The sequence below is a fragment of the Columba livia genome, chromosome 2 (genome assembly GCF_036013475.1).
Source record: "Columba livia isolate bColLiv1 breed racing homer chromosome 2, bColLiv1.pat.W.v2, whole genome shotgun sequence".
In the NCBI taxonomy this organism is placed as follows: domain Eukaryota; kingdom Metazoa; phylum Chordata; class Aves; order Columbiformes; family Columbidae; genus Columba; species Columba livia.
In genome coordinates, this window is record NC_088603.1 from 67,291,656 (window position 1) to 67,308,058 (window position 16,403).

A 16,403-nucleotide genomic window follows, 5' to 3' on the forward strand; every position below is an offset into this window, starting at 1 on the left:
GATCATTGTAGCATAACTCTGTGTATGTGGACTTATCATATTTTTTTAAAGGAATGAGCTAAGGAGCTCTTGTAGCTATAAGTTATTCCAAGTAATATGGACAGGTAAGCGTGTCTTGTGTTAATTCTGTTTAAAGTTGTATTTGGCTATTTTCAGTTATAGTGGAATCAGTGCTGGTGGAGGTGGCTGGAAATGTTTATGGAACATACTGCTTAGTTTATATCCAGAGTACCTTTCAGTGTCTAAATAGTAAGCTTTGCATTTTAAGTACCTTTGTAAAGACACTGTATAACCTGAGAACCATTTTTAACTCTTGAACTTTCTGTGGATGCACTCTATAGGACAACTTGGGAGGAAACAGCCAGACGGCCATGATAGCCACAATTAGTCCAGCAGCAGACAATTATGAAGAAACACTCTCTACTCTGAGATATGCAGACAGAGCCAAAAGGATAGTTAATCATGCTGTGGTTAATGAAGATCCAAATGCTAGAGTCATCAGAGAACTACGTGAAGAAGTTGAAAAACTCAAAGAACAGCTCTCGCAAGCTGAGGTAACATTATGCACAGTACATGGTAAACAGAGTTTCCCAAGGAAACATCAGCCTCTGGCTGGAAGATTACCTTTCTTTTTAAGTCTTACAAAATGAGGAAAGGAAGAGTCCTGCACATTTTTGTTAAATAATTAACCTTGTTTACTGAAATAAATCCAACATAGCACAACGCTGTCCTCATTTAAAAGTTAATGTTGACCCTTGTCAGAATAGACTGTTCTTGAGGAACTTCATGTCAATCAATAATTGATGCAGCAGAGATAAAAGCCAGAGTACGACTTCATTGTGTAGACTTATGCCATTGTTTAACACCAGCAAGCAACTAAGCACCACGCAGCCACTCACATACCCACCCACCACCACCCCTGCCGTAGTGGGATGGGGAGAAGAATGGGAAAAAAAAAAAAATAAGATTAATGGGTTGAGATAAAGATAGTTTCATAGGACAGCAAAGGAAGAGAAAATAATAATAATGATGATGATAAAATAATATACAAAACAAGTGGTGCACAATGCAGTTGCTCACCACCCACTGACCAATGCCCAATCCAATCCATCCCTGGGCAGTGATTGCCACCCCCTGGCCATGTTCCCACAGTTACATCATATGGTGTGGAATATCCCTTTGGCCAGCTTGGGTCAGCTGTCCTGGCTGTGTCCTCTCCTAGCTTCATGCACATGCCCTCTCTGGCAGTCCATGGGAAATTGAAAAGTCCCAACTAAAACACCAGTTTGTTACCAACATTCTTCTCATACTAAGTCCAAAACACAGCACTGTACCAGCTGCTAGGAAGAAAATTAACTCTATCCCAGCTGAGATCAGGACAACTTATTAGCAGATTCTTTTTTTTTTTTTTTTTTTTTTTTTTTTTTTTTGCATAGATGAACTATATAATTTTGTGATGTCAAATGCAAAAGTGTGAAAAGCTGAAAATCTGGTATTGGACCACAAAATATGTGGGATGTTTCTCTCCTTGACATTTGTAAAAAAACTATAAAAAAGTGGCAAAACTCCAATAGTGAAACCATCAGCAATTTGCCTTACTACCTTGACAGTTAACACTGGGATTGCTGCTTATCTTAGATTTATATTTCTATTAATAATTGGAGAGTAAAGTGTCAGGGTAGGCTAGTTTAGTTGGTGATATCTGGAGTTATAAAGCACTGTGCTGTGGGAACATATTTTTGGTCTTTTCAGCCAAGATACAAAATACTGGTGGAAAAAGAACAAAAGTGTCTGATGGTGGTGGTGTTTAAACTTCGCTTTCATTTAAGGAATAGTGTTCCTCATGTGAACAGTTCCTTACAGGCTGAAATGGGAAATCTGATTTAAGAAAAAGGATTGATTCACTTTTCTTTTTGTAAATAAAAATATGTTCTAATCCCATATTTTAAATAGGAAAATATTATTGTATTATGTTTTTAATTATGTTGGCGCAGAATGTGGCTGAAGACAATCAGTAGGAAGGTGTCCAAAGTCTTAGTAATTTTTTTTAAAAGTTTTTTTACTCTTATACCTTCTGTTTTAAACAGTAATATAGAGTTGTAGGACAGCTTGTTGAATTCTTACTTGGCATTGGATGTGTTTGAGGCCTTTGCTTTTGTTTCCCATTGTGAAATGAGAAGTGTGTGTCAGCTCGCGAGTGTGCCTTCCTTTGAAAGGTAATCAACAGGGTCAGTCTGAAAGCTGTAGTGCAACTCTAGAAACACTTATGAAACCAAAATAGCATGGAAGGCTAAATATCGAGAGGAATTTGTATATGAAACTGCTGTTGGAAGAAAGACTTCGCAGTTTAACTTCAGACAGCTAAGATTTAAAGTTTTTAAATACTCAGATATTTTTATACAGACACTGAAGCTTGATTGGCCAGACCCAGAGATTTGGTTGGTTCTGTTGGCCTCTGGAGATATATCAGTCTTCAGCTATTTCAGATCTGGACCCCTTACAGTTGTTTCAGTCCTCTTCCTATGCAAGTGACCTGTTTCTTCATCTTTGGCCATGAAAAACCTGGGTGTATAGTTGAAATCTATGTTTGTTGCATTTCATATTATGCTACTGTGTTCAGTTTCCTTATGCAAGCAGACACTGCAGTTGGAAGAGTAGATGAGGGTTTTTTGCTAATTTCTGTCTTTTAGGCCATGAAAGCACCAGAGCTGAAGGAAAAATTGGAAGAATCTGAAAAGCTAATAAAAGAGCTAACAGTCACCTGGGAAGAAAAGCTAAGGAAAACAGAAGAAATTGCACAGGTATTTCAGAAATTTTGAGGAGGAAAGGCCAGATACTCCTATAGTCCAAGTCAGCTGAATTTCATGGGCTTTAGTGGACTATGCTGTCTTCCCCTCCAGCTATTTAAAATTCCTCTGGATTTTTGTCTTTTCCCCTTGGTTGGTGATGGTGGTGGTGTTGGTTTTGTTTGCTTGTTTTGTCTAAACTTCATTAGAATAAATGTAGCTGTGCCATGATATCATTGATAAAAACTAACATTTGGTTTTAAAATAAGATGTCAAAATATGTTTGGACAGCTCATTTATTTCTATGACCACAGTGGGATCTTGGACATGTTTACCTTGAAGTGACTAAGAAAGTGAAGAATTACAAAAGGATCAGAGTTTTGGGTGGTATTTGTTGCATTTGCTTTTAGTGACTTCTTAACCAAAGAAGGAATATGTGTACATATATTCACTAATGTTTGTTTATTGTACTTAAAATAGGACTTCTGGATTACAGTGTACTTTTTCATCATTTCCACCATCTATAGCTTGGAGAACAACTATTGTTGTTTCCCTTACTAGTCCTAATGTTCCAGAAGCATCCTTTGGTGCAACTGCTGTTTAAATGAAAAAAAAAAACAAACCAACTAATTAAAAAAAAATATTAAAAAAAAAGGCTGCAAAAGAATAAACCTAAATTGTAGCTTGCTGTTTTCTAAATTACCTGTGACTATGGTTATTTTTGAAGTATAATTGCAACTGAAACTAGTTTTTGACTAACATAGGGGTTCTAATAAAATCAGTAGGGCTGCTTTTAGGTAAGTAAGTTCCACTTCGGGGAAGCAGGTGCTTGAGGATTAGATTTAACTTTTTATTGTCAGTGTGTAAAAATAAATTCTATTAAACATATAGTACTCGACCAGTGTCAAGTTCTGTTTCTGGTAGTGATATACAGAATGCATGCTCAGTATGTGCATCTTCAAATGTAGTTGCTCTGCTTTCATTTACTTGCTGTACATCTGCCTACATGTTGCAGCAGGGAAGATTAACCTATTTTTGTGCTTACAGGAGAGGCAAAGACAGCTAGAGAGTATGGGAATTTCCCTTGAGTCTTCAGGTATCAAGGTTGGTGATGACAAGTGTTACCTGGTGAACCTGAATGCAGACCCTGCGCTTAATGAGCTTTTGGTTTACTACTTAAAGGTAAGAACTGAGCAGGATGTTTACACAGAATGGAAGGACACTTGTTTATTGTTTTGAATTTCTGGCTCAATTTGTTATTTAGATTTTTAAGACTAGTTGCAGCAAAATGGGATAGGCCGCCTTCTGCTGTTTAGGTTTTTGTTCTCCCTTTGCAGTTCAGCTCCATTGTTTTCCTAATTAATTTCCTGATTGCCAACAGTGGGAGAAGTGCTCAGTGTGTGCCCATGTTGAGATAAATTCTAGATAAATTTTCTAGGCAGGATGTGAACAGGGTCACCTCCTGGGCTGAATGAGAAGAGAGAGCCTTGTGCTGCTAGAGGCTTCTTTTTTGTTATTCAGCTGAGGATTGCTTTAAATATTCCATGAGTTAATCATAAAGAGATGATGTTTAGTACTAATCAGTAAGAGTAAACATAGCCTTTGTCAGAAAAGTTTAAGAGAAAGGGGAGGGAAAAAGCACTGTTTAAAATTTAGAGAAAAGTATTTTCCTAGTGCCACTAGCTTTCATACCATTCTGTTTAGCATAGTCTCATGTCAGAGTGAAATGGTGTCAAAAACAGACCTCTTAAGTTTGTAAGCAAATACAAGCTCCTTGTCAATATGATGTGAAAGAATATCCTGTCTGGTTTTATAGTTACTTTTCTGCTTTAGAGGCGGAGATAGGGCTTCTGTATTTGAACAGAAGCAAATAAAGCACAACCTCTCTAAAACAGTGAAGTATTTTGGCAGAATTTACAGTATGACTTGAAATTATGTAGATATTAGTATGTTTGAGTTGCTCTTCTAAAAAGCAGCCAACTCCGTGTACCTTGTTTTTCTGTCTGTGCTGTTCTCTGTTATATATGCCTGTATGGCATGGCTGGTTTTCTTCACTATTTGCATTTATTGCTTGTATGCAAGCATAGTTTGAGAATATTTTAAAATAAGAATTTGTGTGTCAGCTGCTTTATTTTGCTTTATCTAAAATGGTATGGAGATAAAGTGCATAGCAGAACAGTTTCTGTGTGACCTTTACAGTCTTCCAATCTGCTATGGCACCATGTCTGCCCTACAGGAGTGCTTAGCAAAGGAGAGCACGTAGATTGTGCAGCCTCAGTGCTTTAGCTAATATTTTCTTAGTTATGTAAACAGTGATAGTTTGCTTGTCTCTTAGTAACTGCTTGTTTTCTAGGATCACACAAGAGTTGGTGCAGATACGTCTCAGGATATACAGCTCTTTGGTATAGGAATCCAACCAGAACACTGTGAGATTGATATTGGTTTTGATGGAGAAGTTACACTCACACCAAAAGAAAATGCAAGGTAAGGAGAATCAGCAGCACTTTCTAGTGAAGTGTTGGTTTTCTTTACCAGAGGATAACTTGCGTGCATTTTTATTTTACATAGTCAGAAATATCTTACATTCTGATCAATGAGTTGCTTCAATACAGGTGACTTAAACAGATGCTTAGAAATGAAATTCAGTGATAAAACTGAGATTTCCCCACACGTACTCACCCACTCACTTTGCACCTTAACAGACTATCAGTGTTTTGACTCGGAATAAACCATTGCAAGAAGCTTTTTAATAGGAATGGGGAGCCATTGCTTGCCTCTGTCTTCAGTGGTAACACAATCACTGGGACGCTGCTGGCTGTCCTGACCCCTGCGATGGGATAGTAGGCTGTGTCTTGATGGGTGAGGATAAATTGTGTCTCATGAGTAGTTCCTGTTGTAAAGCTCAGTATTTTGTGAGAAAGAGGTGTTTTAAAGATCTGAAGATCTTGAAAGTGTTTTCTAAATCTTTACTTACCATTGTGTCTAGTAAATATGCAATGTGAAGTCAGGTTTCTCCTTTTGTTTCTACTTTTGTATTTTAATTATTTTTCATTTTGGGGGCACTGTGGCTTCTTGGGTGGAGTAGTAAATGTCTTTGTCACTTCATCTCCAGTGGCATGTGATGGCAATGCCTTCATCCCACTTAATAGTCCTGCTGTTAGTCTGAAATCTAAATAATGTGTAGATTAGTATCAGAATGAGAAACAAAAGTTTGAGAGACACCTTTTAAAAAATCTGATCTCTTCCATTCTGCCTTCAGTAAAATGCCTCTTAGCATTTGCATTTTTTTTTCTGCAGCCTACAGTACAAAATTTCAAACAGATGGGATTCAGACTTGTGGCAATAGTTATTGTACTGGAAATCAGTCATTTTGACTGGCAAGAAGATACACATCAGTGGAAAAAAACTTATTTTACTCATGCCTGGTGTGCAGTGCTTAAGGAGCTGTTCTTAAAATACTGGTATCAACAGATATCTAGCTACCAGAATTTCATTAAAAAAAAAGAAGAAAATCTGGTTTTAAATCAAATGCTTACATGTTTGTGTTGACTTATTTGAAAGCTGAATTCAGAACACTACATCTGAAAAAGGCTTTTCATTGTACTTCATTTTTTTTCCCTTTCAAATAAAATGTTCTGCTTTGTGACTCACATATGCAAAAGTTCAACAGCTTCATTTTTCCCATTTTGTGTTTGAAACTTAAATACAAAGACACCTAAATGCAAATATAGCAGTATACCAGATGTTCACAAAAATACACCCATGTTAATAATAGGCACTCAATTTGTTGAAAGAACGAAACTTGGATCTAAGGGTCTTTTCTTAGGCTTGAATGCCTAGTATGTTAATAGTATATTTTACAACTCTTGTGTTGACTATCTTGTATCTTGGAGAGCTTTATCAGTAGCAATTGCAGGCATCCAAATTTACAGACTGTTTATAAGAAACAGCTGGAGACCCAGTTTGAGAAATGGGCATTTAAAGAAAACTGTACAACTAAATCAACCTCATCTGTGTGTTGACTAAAGAGTTGTGCCAGCCAGAGCTTTAATGAGAACCTAACAGATTTGTGCATCATATGATAGAAATCACTGCCTGTTGATTGGAGAAGCAGTAGATTTTGTAGCTATTTTTCAATCTTTTGTTTTTAGGATTTTGCTGAAGTTGTATTTTCTTCTTTCAGATCCTGTGTAAATGGTGCACTGGTATGTTCTGTCACTCAGTTATGGCACGGAGATAGAATATTATGGGGAAACAACCACTTTTTTAGGTAATAATTGATATTTACATTCCAGCCTCTTTACATTCAGCCTTTTTTTTTTTTTTTTTTTTTAAATTCCATTGTTCTGCATAAACTTTTTGAAACTGAACTTTAATTTTTACACAGAATCAACTTACCAAAGAGGAAACGACGAGATTGGCTGAAAGACCTTGAGAAAGAAACTTCGTTAGGAGAGCATGATCTGGATGCAGCCAGTGAAGCTTCTTCAGAACCAGACTACAACTATGAGTTTGCACAAATGGAAGTTATTATGAAAACACTGAATAGTAATGGTAAGGCAACTTTCAGATAAAAATGTTCTTTTGGATTGTCTAACAAATTTAGCAAGGAACTTAATTTCTGGGTAAAACAAGTGTTGTACTTACCCCAGGGACTTTTGGAACATTTTCAGAAAAAGATATTTTATAGAAACAGTGTTAGGCGTATATATGCACATAGGTATCAATACAAACACAAATTAGTAGTTGGGTTGTGCCCTGACACAGAATTTTATCAGTACATCTCTGGTCCTTTATAGTGCAGCTGTGTTGTAATCATATGCCTGTCAAATCATCATCCAAGTCCTACTAACCTCTTACTTTCTTAAGTTACTGCAGACAAAAAGGTGCTCCAGATATGGCTCAGTTTCATTGTCCTTTTGTATCAAATATTACTGATGCTATTTAGTAGAAAAACACTGAAATGATAACAAACCAATAGTCAAATGTCAGCTAGAGTGGTTTTTAATGCTTGATCACTCTATTGTATTTAATCTTTGTTTAAACCTAATGTGGTGCCTTTTTTTTGGACATTATAATAAAATACAGTAAATATAAAATAATGGTATGGTGTATATATGAAACAATGTGGTGTTTTCATGATTTCCAGAATACAAGTCATAGCTCATATGATAGCATATGGTATAAAGAAATGCTGAAAAACTTGGCAAACTGCTGAATGCTTTGTACAGGTTTTTTAAAACAGAAAATTTGAGAGGCAAATACCTTTTGGTATTTGTATCTTCCTGGTCCCTGGCCAGGAAGACACAATAGATGTTGTTTCATTGCTTCCTGCCTTCCTTTCTTCATATCTTTACAGTATTTCCATTGTTTGCTGTGGTTTGCTTTTTTGAATACAGTATTTACTTTTTTTCTTGTTCTCCTCTTACTCTTCAACTTTCTCTGTTTTGCTGTTGAGTACAGCAGGATGGTTTTATATGGTTGATGCTTTAGCAATAGTTGTAGGCTTTTTACTGTTTGGTTTTAATGGGATTGCTTGTGTGAGTGAGTGACAGGGTCAGGTCACTTAAATTGATGTGAAATTACTGTTTGATAACAGAAATATTCTCGTTATGGTTCAATCATACCAGGAGACGAATTTCAGATGAATCTGCCATCCTGGTGGTCTTCAGTGTTGTCATCACTTGTGAAGAGTCTGTTGCCTGTTTTAAGGCCTCAAACCATCCCGTATCTGTGCCAAAACTGGGACAAAGGTTTTGAACTCTGTTGACTCATGCATGAGACTGCTGGAGAAATCTGAAAGCATTAATTGATGCTTGATCTGCTTGTCACTAACAGGGGATTTGACTAAACTGTAGCAGTCTACAATGAATCACTGTTCTTTGAACGAGAGGTCGCTTTTTTTTTTGTTTTTCTTGTGTTACTATCTTGCTGAAGTGATTCTTCACAATATTTCAAGTATCTTTACATTTTGGCTCAATAGGCTTTTTTTGACGGAGCTTCAGGCCAATTTTTGTCTTGGTCGGTTGTTTTTGTGTCTTTGTTCAGGAACAGCACAGACCTTTTGTTTCATTAGAGCTTTCTCCTCCCTAACGCTCAGAAAATGTTAGCGGTCCTATATGTTGCACCTTTTCAGAGACTTCATAACGCAATTATTCTGCATCTTGTCTCTTCTGCTCCCTCGCACATAGGTGTTGCTTAACTAAGTTGGAGCAGTAAGTGATAACGTAATAAAACCCTGCCAAAACAAGCGACTGTGCAGATCATAGACTGGTCTTTTGATTTGAAGCTAGATAGAACTTCTAGGTTCTGTTCTTAATGGTATAGCTAAAATATATTTTTTCTGACAAGATTCCAATTTGTTGGGTAAGAAGTAAAGCAGCTTTTTTAAAATACCATTTATTCTTCCTTAAAATGAAAAATAAATACAGTTAAGGAAGAAGAAATAACTAAATAACTGAAGACAGTTAATTCTGTTATTGGTGGAATAAAGGGATATTTTTAATATTTGATTAGATAATTATTTTATAGACATATATTTATATAGCCCAAAGCAAGAGTGTCTTTTTGCTTGTTCATGGGTTGTTCTTCTGTTTTGTTTTCTTTTTCTTTTTCCCTTCCCCTTGATCTATCTGAAAACAGTAACCCTCTTTAAATAAATAGCCTGGCTTCTCCAGGGTGCAGACACATTTGTTTTTATGGCATGTAACCAGTACAGCAGTGTCACATACTGCATCCGGTCCAAAGAAGTTCTGAGGCAAATGTGTAACATTGGAAACAGCTGTAAAGAAAACATCCAGATTCCTTCCTCCCTTCGACATGTTCACTTTCTTTGTGGGACTCTGTCAGATCAGCTTTGTACTGCTAATTTGTGATTCTGGTCAAACAGAGAATGCAGCGAAGAAGTTTACTTTGTTCTTGTATGCGATGCAGTGGTTAAGTAAACAATGTGATTAGATTATGCAGCTTCTCATTTGGGCGAACAAAACTGTTACAGCTCGGGATGGGGATTTTGATGGAACCGAACAAAGCAGCCTGTTCCATAACCACCTCCTAGCTTGCTTAGGAAAAGTGCACTTCCATGAAATCTTTAAGGAATTTATTTATTCAGCATTGTTGTTACTGATGCGAAGTGACATTGCAGCAAGGTAATAAATGCTCTTCATCCTATGGAGAAAGTACATTCTTCTGGTTCAGTGTTATATTCTAACGTTTTACAGAGGCAGAACTGCCTATGAATGGTCTTTTCAGGGCCATTGAACTCTTGTCATGTAACCTGATCAAGCTGAAGATGTCCCTGCTCATTGCCGGGGCGGGGGTTGGACTAGGTGGCCTTTGAAGGGCCCTTCTGACTCAAACTGTTCTATGATTCTATGATATGTAAAGGAATGGGACTTGCTACTTTTAACACTGTGTGGAATTTGGTGTGCATTTGGCAGGCACTGGCTAGTCTTGCCTGATTTTTTTGACTTCGCATGAGAAATCCAAAGTTGTGCAACGTGGTGTTTAACTTAAGCACTACAGTAGTTCTTTTTAATTGTGAAAAACTTGTTTATTTTTTCGTCTTCTTACTAGACGGTTTATAATTCACACCATATTTTGCTTTTCCACTGTGAGAGGCTTGAGCTTTTCTGTGTAATTTCTCTCAAAAGTTAAACTGAAGACATTTCTAAAAGTATAAATTTACCTTCTGCATTTAAATAAAAGCATAACCCACCTGTTCCTTCCCCAAACAATAGTGGATTTCATTGAAACTGGGAATTTTTAGATTAGGTTCTTGCATCTCGTTCCAAATATTTTTCGTGGTCTAATTTGATCCTGTGGTGATTGTGAATCCTGTAGATCTAAGTGGTTGCAAAGGTCGTTTTTATTAAGGAAATATGCTCCTTGAACTCAGAGCTGGTCTTTGAGCAGTTTAGAAAAGTCTCATCTTAATGAGTCAGCCTTTGATTCATTTCCTGTGTTTGCAAACACAATAGAGGGTTTAATTTCTTCCATGCCTCTTCTCTATCTTCTGTATAATACCTGATTTCTCAACCATTCTTATGCATAACTAAAACTATTTTAGGGATTATGCAGTAAAACCTATGCATGTGAAGGTAATTTTGGTATTATCTGGAGAAGTTAGGAGGAGGAGGTGATGCAGATCAACATGAATAACTTGGGCTTTAATCTAGCATATTAGAATATATTTGAGTCATTTGTTTTTGTTGCACTGTATATTTAAAAGCTGAAAATAGCTGACTGTCTTTCTAGAATGTCATGTACTAAAAAGTAATATTTCTGGTTATTTTAAACACTTATGCATCACTATTTTGCTATTGGGTTGCTATTTATACCAAATGATTTTTAACTTTGTGCTTTATAATTACCGTCATGGTGATATTTTGCAATGTCTTTGTGTGAAGCCAGTGATTTCTTCCATAGATAAGGCTACAGCCACAGTGGCAACTTGCAGTAGTGTTTGCTTTCTGCTAAAAATAAAAATGTGCTTTACACCAATCTTAATATTTCCAAAAAGGATGCTGAGAGGCAAGTAGAAGCCCAGTGTAACAACAGAACCTGGAGATCCTGTTTGCTCCTCTGGCATGTATAATAGGAAGAATTTGTGTTATGAATGGCTTGCTTAAATATGCATGTATGTAAAAATCACAGATAGCGAGTTGGTTTCTCTTCAGTTTTTAGAAAAATTAGTCTCTGTAGTTTTAGTACTAAGTTGTTGTAAATTACTGTATTCCACAATGTATATTGGTTTGCGAAGATGAGGCATGTTTGGTTTTGAGAGAGTGTATGTGCATGTTATTTAGATCAGTGTAACACTACCGCTCATGAAAACCCGACAGACGCTTTCACGTGAATCCTGAATTGCATTCTATGGCAACCCAGATTTCTTTTGATATAGCATTGCAGTATCAGGAATACTTGTGCAAAATCTTAAAGGACTGGCTTTTGGTAGTAAAGGCAAGATGGTTCACAATTAAATCACATTGAGTAGTTCCAAAGTGGGACAGTGTAATTAAATCTGAATTTATTTGTCTCCCTCCTTTGTGACAGACTGGCATCCTTAAAAGTCATAGCACCTCTCTTTTTTTTTTTTTTTTTTTTTAAATATATATATTTGCAAAATGGAAGAGATATCACAAACAATTGTTTTAAAGCCAAAGTTTTTTTGCCTTTAAAAATCCTGGTATTTTCTAGAGCTGCAATGTTACTTTCCCTCATATTCCATCACTCCATCTGTAGAAATTCCTCTTCTTCCTTCTTCTGATGTGCAGAACCAGCAGGCTGTTGGGTGATGTGCTGTCACTCATATTCATCTAGATTGGTCCTCTTTCAAACCACTACAGCTTCCAGCTGTACATGCATGAAGGAGATACATACTGGTGGTATACAGAAGGAGCTTATTCCATTGAATTGCTCTTTCAGAGGCACAGGCTGGCATTGGACCTAAAAACAAGGAATAGGTGTTTCTTTAATTTGAATGCAATTTAGATGTAACTGTAGCCGATTGACACAAGCAGTTGTTTCAGGATAGAGTATCCAAATGGGTATTCGTTCTGGGTTGATACTGGGATGAACAGTGGTTTGTAAGGCTAAATGCAGAAGTCCCCTCCAGAACGTACTTAGTCTGCTTCAGTGCTGTACAGTGCATTGGTGCAATGTGATATGTGACTAGTCAGACCACTTGTTTGTCTCAGTTTTCATCTGCAGCTCTGCAACATATTTAATTCTCTGCCAAAACGGAGTAAGCAAATTGTTTTTTACTTCCTTAAGTCATTTCCTTCTCTGGTTAATACCTTCCCTTGCATCTTGCTTTGTTTTCTTCTTATTCATTTGTTCCGCTTTCCAACTATTCTTTTTTTCTGACAGAGATTCTGGAACATATTACAATTTCACAGTACTTAAGTGTGCAGTAGACAAGGGTCTTAACCATTGTTTCAGCCTCTTTGCATGCTGGTGGGTTTTTTTCTTGTTTGAATTTATTTATTTAATGCAATATTTATTATTTTGGCTTCTGTTTGCAGGGGCGAATGCCCATTGTGTGTTTGCAAAGACTCTGGGATATGTTGGTTGCTATTACCAAATAAATAGTGAGTGTTCTGTAATGCTGAAATGGTATTTTCTTACTCTTACGTTCTGTGCTTTTTTAAATTCTGTTTTGGTGGTTTTGTTTTGTTTTAGACCCAGTACAAAACGTGGTCCAGATCTTGGAGAAGCAGTACCTGGAAGAGAAGCGGAGTGCTCTTGAGGAGCAGAGGCTGATGTACGAACGCGAGTTGGAGCTGCTGCGGCAGCAGCTCTCTCCAGAGAGGCAGCATCAGCACAGCAGCGACAGACTCTCCTACACTGCGCAGACTGCGCAGCAGAAAGTCAGTCTCTGGACAGAAGAGAGGTGAGAATACTGGACTGAAAGCAGAACAATAACTAAAAACTATAAAGGGCAAAAGATGGGACTTGAGCCATCCCTCAGAAGCTGATAATACTTTTTTGTGGAGTTGATGTGCAGTACAGGATCTGCCTCCACCAAAGTGTTAACATTTCATTTAGGTCCTGAGGTGTAATGTGTATACAAGATCTTCTTTCATTTAATACACAAATGAAATCAGAATTTAGCTTTTCTTGATCAGCATTATAGGTCTTTTTTGAACTATAATAGAAAAGCGCTTCTGAGATGTTTGGTTTTGCAATTATTAAGCTAGTTCTGGGAAAAAAGGAAAGGATAGCACAAAGGCAAATTTGTCAACTAGGACTAAGGAGTCCACTAAAGAGTATTGTGTGTTGAGAGTATACAATAAGAGAATGGTATTTTACAACCTAAAAACCATAAAAAACACAAAAAATTGGAGTCCTTAAATGTCATATGCACATTTCTAAAAGTAAGTCCAGCTTTAGAGAACGGCTGTGTATTTGAGAACTGCAGAATAGTCAAATAGAGTGTGTTTCAGCTGCTTAGGAAGTAAAAGGTTTGCCGTGGGGTGGAAAGGCCTCTTTGCAAAGGAATAGCAAGGCAGCTGAATGCAGCCGTGGTGAAACTTCATAGTGAGATTTGCAGGGATTGTTAAAAAAGCAGACTGTGTGTTTGCATCTTGACAATGAGAGAAGCTTGTTCTTGGTATAACTGGAGAGAGAAGAATGGTGGCTCCTTGGAGGGAAGTTCTAGGGGTAGCAACCAAGATGATTTAAGTTTTTGGTGTACAAGGGATTATTCTGTCATTGGGTTAATTTAGCAGGAAGAATGGCTAGATGTACTCACAGGTTACTTGTTTCTTTTTAATTCATTTTCTTTTAAAACAGAAGCTTCATTAATCACTCAGCATGTTTTCTGTATGTAGTGAGTTTGAGTGTTTTTTCCTATTTTGGTTATTTTTGCTTTATTCTCCACCATTAAAAAAAAAATAATCCATGTACAAGAAAAGTCTAAACAAAGGTAATGCAGATTGTGTTGCAGCTTTGAAATTCAGAGTGTTAGAACAGGTCTTGGATTAGTTTTTGTGCAAGGTTTTGTTTTGTAATTTCTGCCCAGTTTGACCTGGGAAAAAAAAACCCGAACAACAGCAGTTGGACCCTGATCCTTCCAACTGGGGACATTCTATGATTCTAAATGACAAACTGTTGATCCACTCACCAGCGGTGACTAGAATGTTTTCCATGGCAAGTATAGGGAGAAGTAGTGCTGTGTTTCAGCTTTAATTAAAATAATTGTTTGCCCCTGTAAGAGCTAAAAACAGAATCGTCGGAACTGAATGTAAAGCATTGCAGAGATGGTTGGTATTTGCAGGCTCTTTAAGGCTGCAGAAGGAGTGCAAAATAGGAAACATGCCAGTTGGAATCATTGCTGTTCAGAACAGCTTCGTAGCACAGCTAGGCCATCCACAAATAATTGATAAACCACTTCAGCAGCAGCAGTGAGATCTGGGCTTACTAGAAAGGGAAGCCACACCTCTAAAACGGTGCAATGGAAGGGAAAAGGAAGTAGCAAAAAAACTTCTTACCTGTTGTTGAGAAGAAAAATATTGTAATTGATCAACTTAAAATTAACCAACCGCCACAATCATGTACTGACATAAGAAGTGAGAATCTGGAGCGCTACCAAGTCTAAATGTAGTGCCAAGTAGTACCAAGTCTAAATGTAGTGCCTTCTTCGTAGTTGTTAGAAGTTCCTCAGGGAGGAGCTGTGCTTTGAACAAGCATTTTGTCTCTGGATTTCATGGGTGAATGCTTTACTATATATAACTGTTGAACTATTATACTCGAAGACTGTACTTCGCTGCATTGTGAAAAAGAGGAGAATGAATGCTCTTTGTAGCGATCAGTAAGCAGTCCGGTAATGTTTTGGTGGCACTGCCTTTGAACAAGCAGTTTTCTGGAAGAACTAATTATCAGTTTTCTGTCATCTAGAAGATCCTCTTAGGTATACTTTGGTTTGGGCTTCTGAAAAAATGGCAAAAAAATGAATCTTCTTAAATAAGTAACTGGAAGAACATCTTTGAGGGATTTCTGCTGTGAAAGCATGGCAATGTGGTGCTGAGAGGATGTGTACCAGCCAGCTGGCCAGAGGACAAGAAATACAGGAGAAAATAGGAAGACTGGATATGAAGAAAGTGTGAAAGAGCCAAGTGTCTGGATTGCAGGGGATTTGATGAGTGCAGCTTTAGCTTTTGCTTCCATTGCCATTGCAAGCGAAGCTGAGCTCTACCAGATCAGCCAGCAAAATGAATTTGATGGGTATCAGATGTAGGCACATGGCTGTATCTGTCAGAGCAGCTAGAACACACTGCACAGAGTTTATTCTGGCTTTACGCTGACTGTGGAAGGACAGAGGATACCTGACGTGGCGTTGAAACCTGTTGGCATAAAGTTAACCCATTGTAACTTTGAACACGTAGTTTGCCAGGGTGGGGAGTGGTGGTGGTGTACTGGAACAGAGGTTTGGTTCAGCATATTCTGTATCTGGCATTAGGATTCCCAGAGATTCACAATGACTCATTGTGTCAGATGTAAGTTTGCCCAGTGTTTGGCTTAAACAATTATTTCAGGATTTCATGTTCAGCGGTATTTGCATTGGTTAATATCCTGATGGAGCTTGTCCTGTGTTTTGTCTGTTAGGAATTAAGAAATCCTATCTGAAACTTTTTTTTTTTCCCTCAAGTTTCTGGAAGGGTGCTGGCACAGCCATCTAGAGAAAAACACAATTAAAACAAGAACTACCCATCATAATCAATTAGCTACTCGTAAGTCATCCTAATAGTCTTAAAGCCTTCCTTTCTCAAGAGTCTTGCAAAGAAAAGATTGGTGTGGGAGCCTCCCCAAAAGCCTTGCCAGGCGCCCATTTCCCAGATGAAGAAAGGAACCGGCTGTAGCTGAACCCTATGGCTCCTACAGCACTTACAGATCAAAGCTGCCCTGGGTTTCTTAGACTGGGTGGTTGTAGTGGTTGCAGGTGTAATGCAGTATTAAGGACTATTTAGTGGGTAATTCTTGACTCTTCCTTCATTTTCTGGGTGAATCCAAAATTATAGCTGTCTGTGGAATGTGTCACTCCCTTGGTCTGGAATTGCTCATTTCATCTTGATAGCCTGGATGACAGAAGCAAGAGGCAGAGGGAAAGGAATTTTC

The 16,403-nt window shown here is 37.6% G+C and overlaps 1 protein-coding gene across 10 annotated transcripts in view; it reads left to right on the top strand.

The window, feature by feature from the left end:
• Positions 1–16,403, top strand: part of KIF13A (kinesin family member 13A) — a 116,358-nt gene that overhangs the window by 70,706 nt on the left and 29,249 nt on the right. For 7 of the 10 annotated variants that reach the window (XM_065052319.1, XM_065052321.1, XM_065052320.1 and 4 more), the window contains 8 exons: positions 342–554; positions 2,691–2,801; positions 3,834–3,968; positions 5,140–5,270; positions 6,970–7,056; positions 7,174–7,340; positions 8,417–8,539; positions 12,969–13,179. In XM_065052319.1, coding sequence (XP_064908391.1) covers positions 342–554; positions 2,691–2,801; positions 3,834–3,968; positions 5,140–5,270; positions 6,970–7,056; positions 7,174–7,340; positions 8,417–8,539; positions 12,969–13,179 — 1,178 coding nt within the window. The remainder of the gene's footprint in view (positions 1–341; positions 555–2,690; positions 2,802–3,833; positions 3,969–5,139; positions 5,271–6,969; positions 7,057–7,173; positions 7,341–8,416; positions 8,540–12,968; positions 13,180–16,403) is intronic. The other 3 variants (XM_065052322.1, XM_065052314.1, XM_065052316.1) reach the window with 1 other exon arrangement.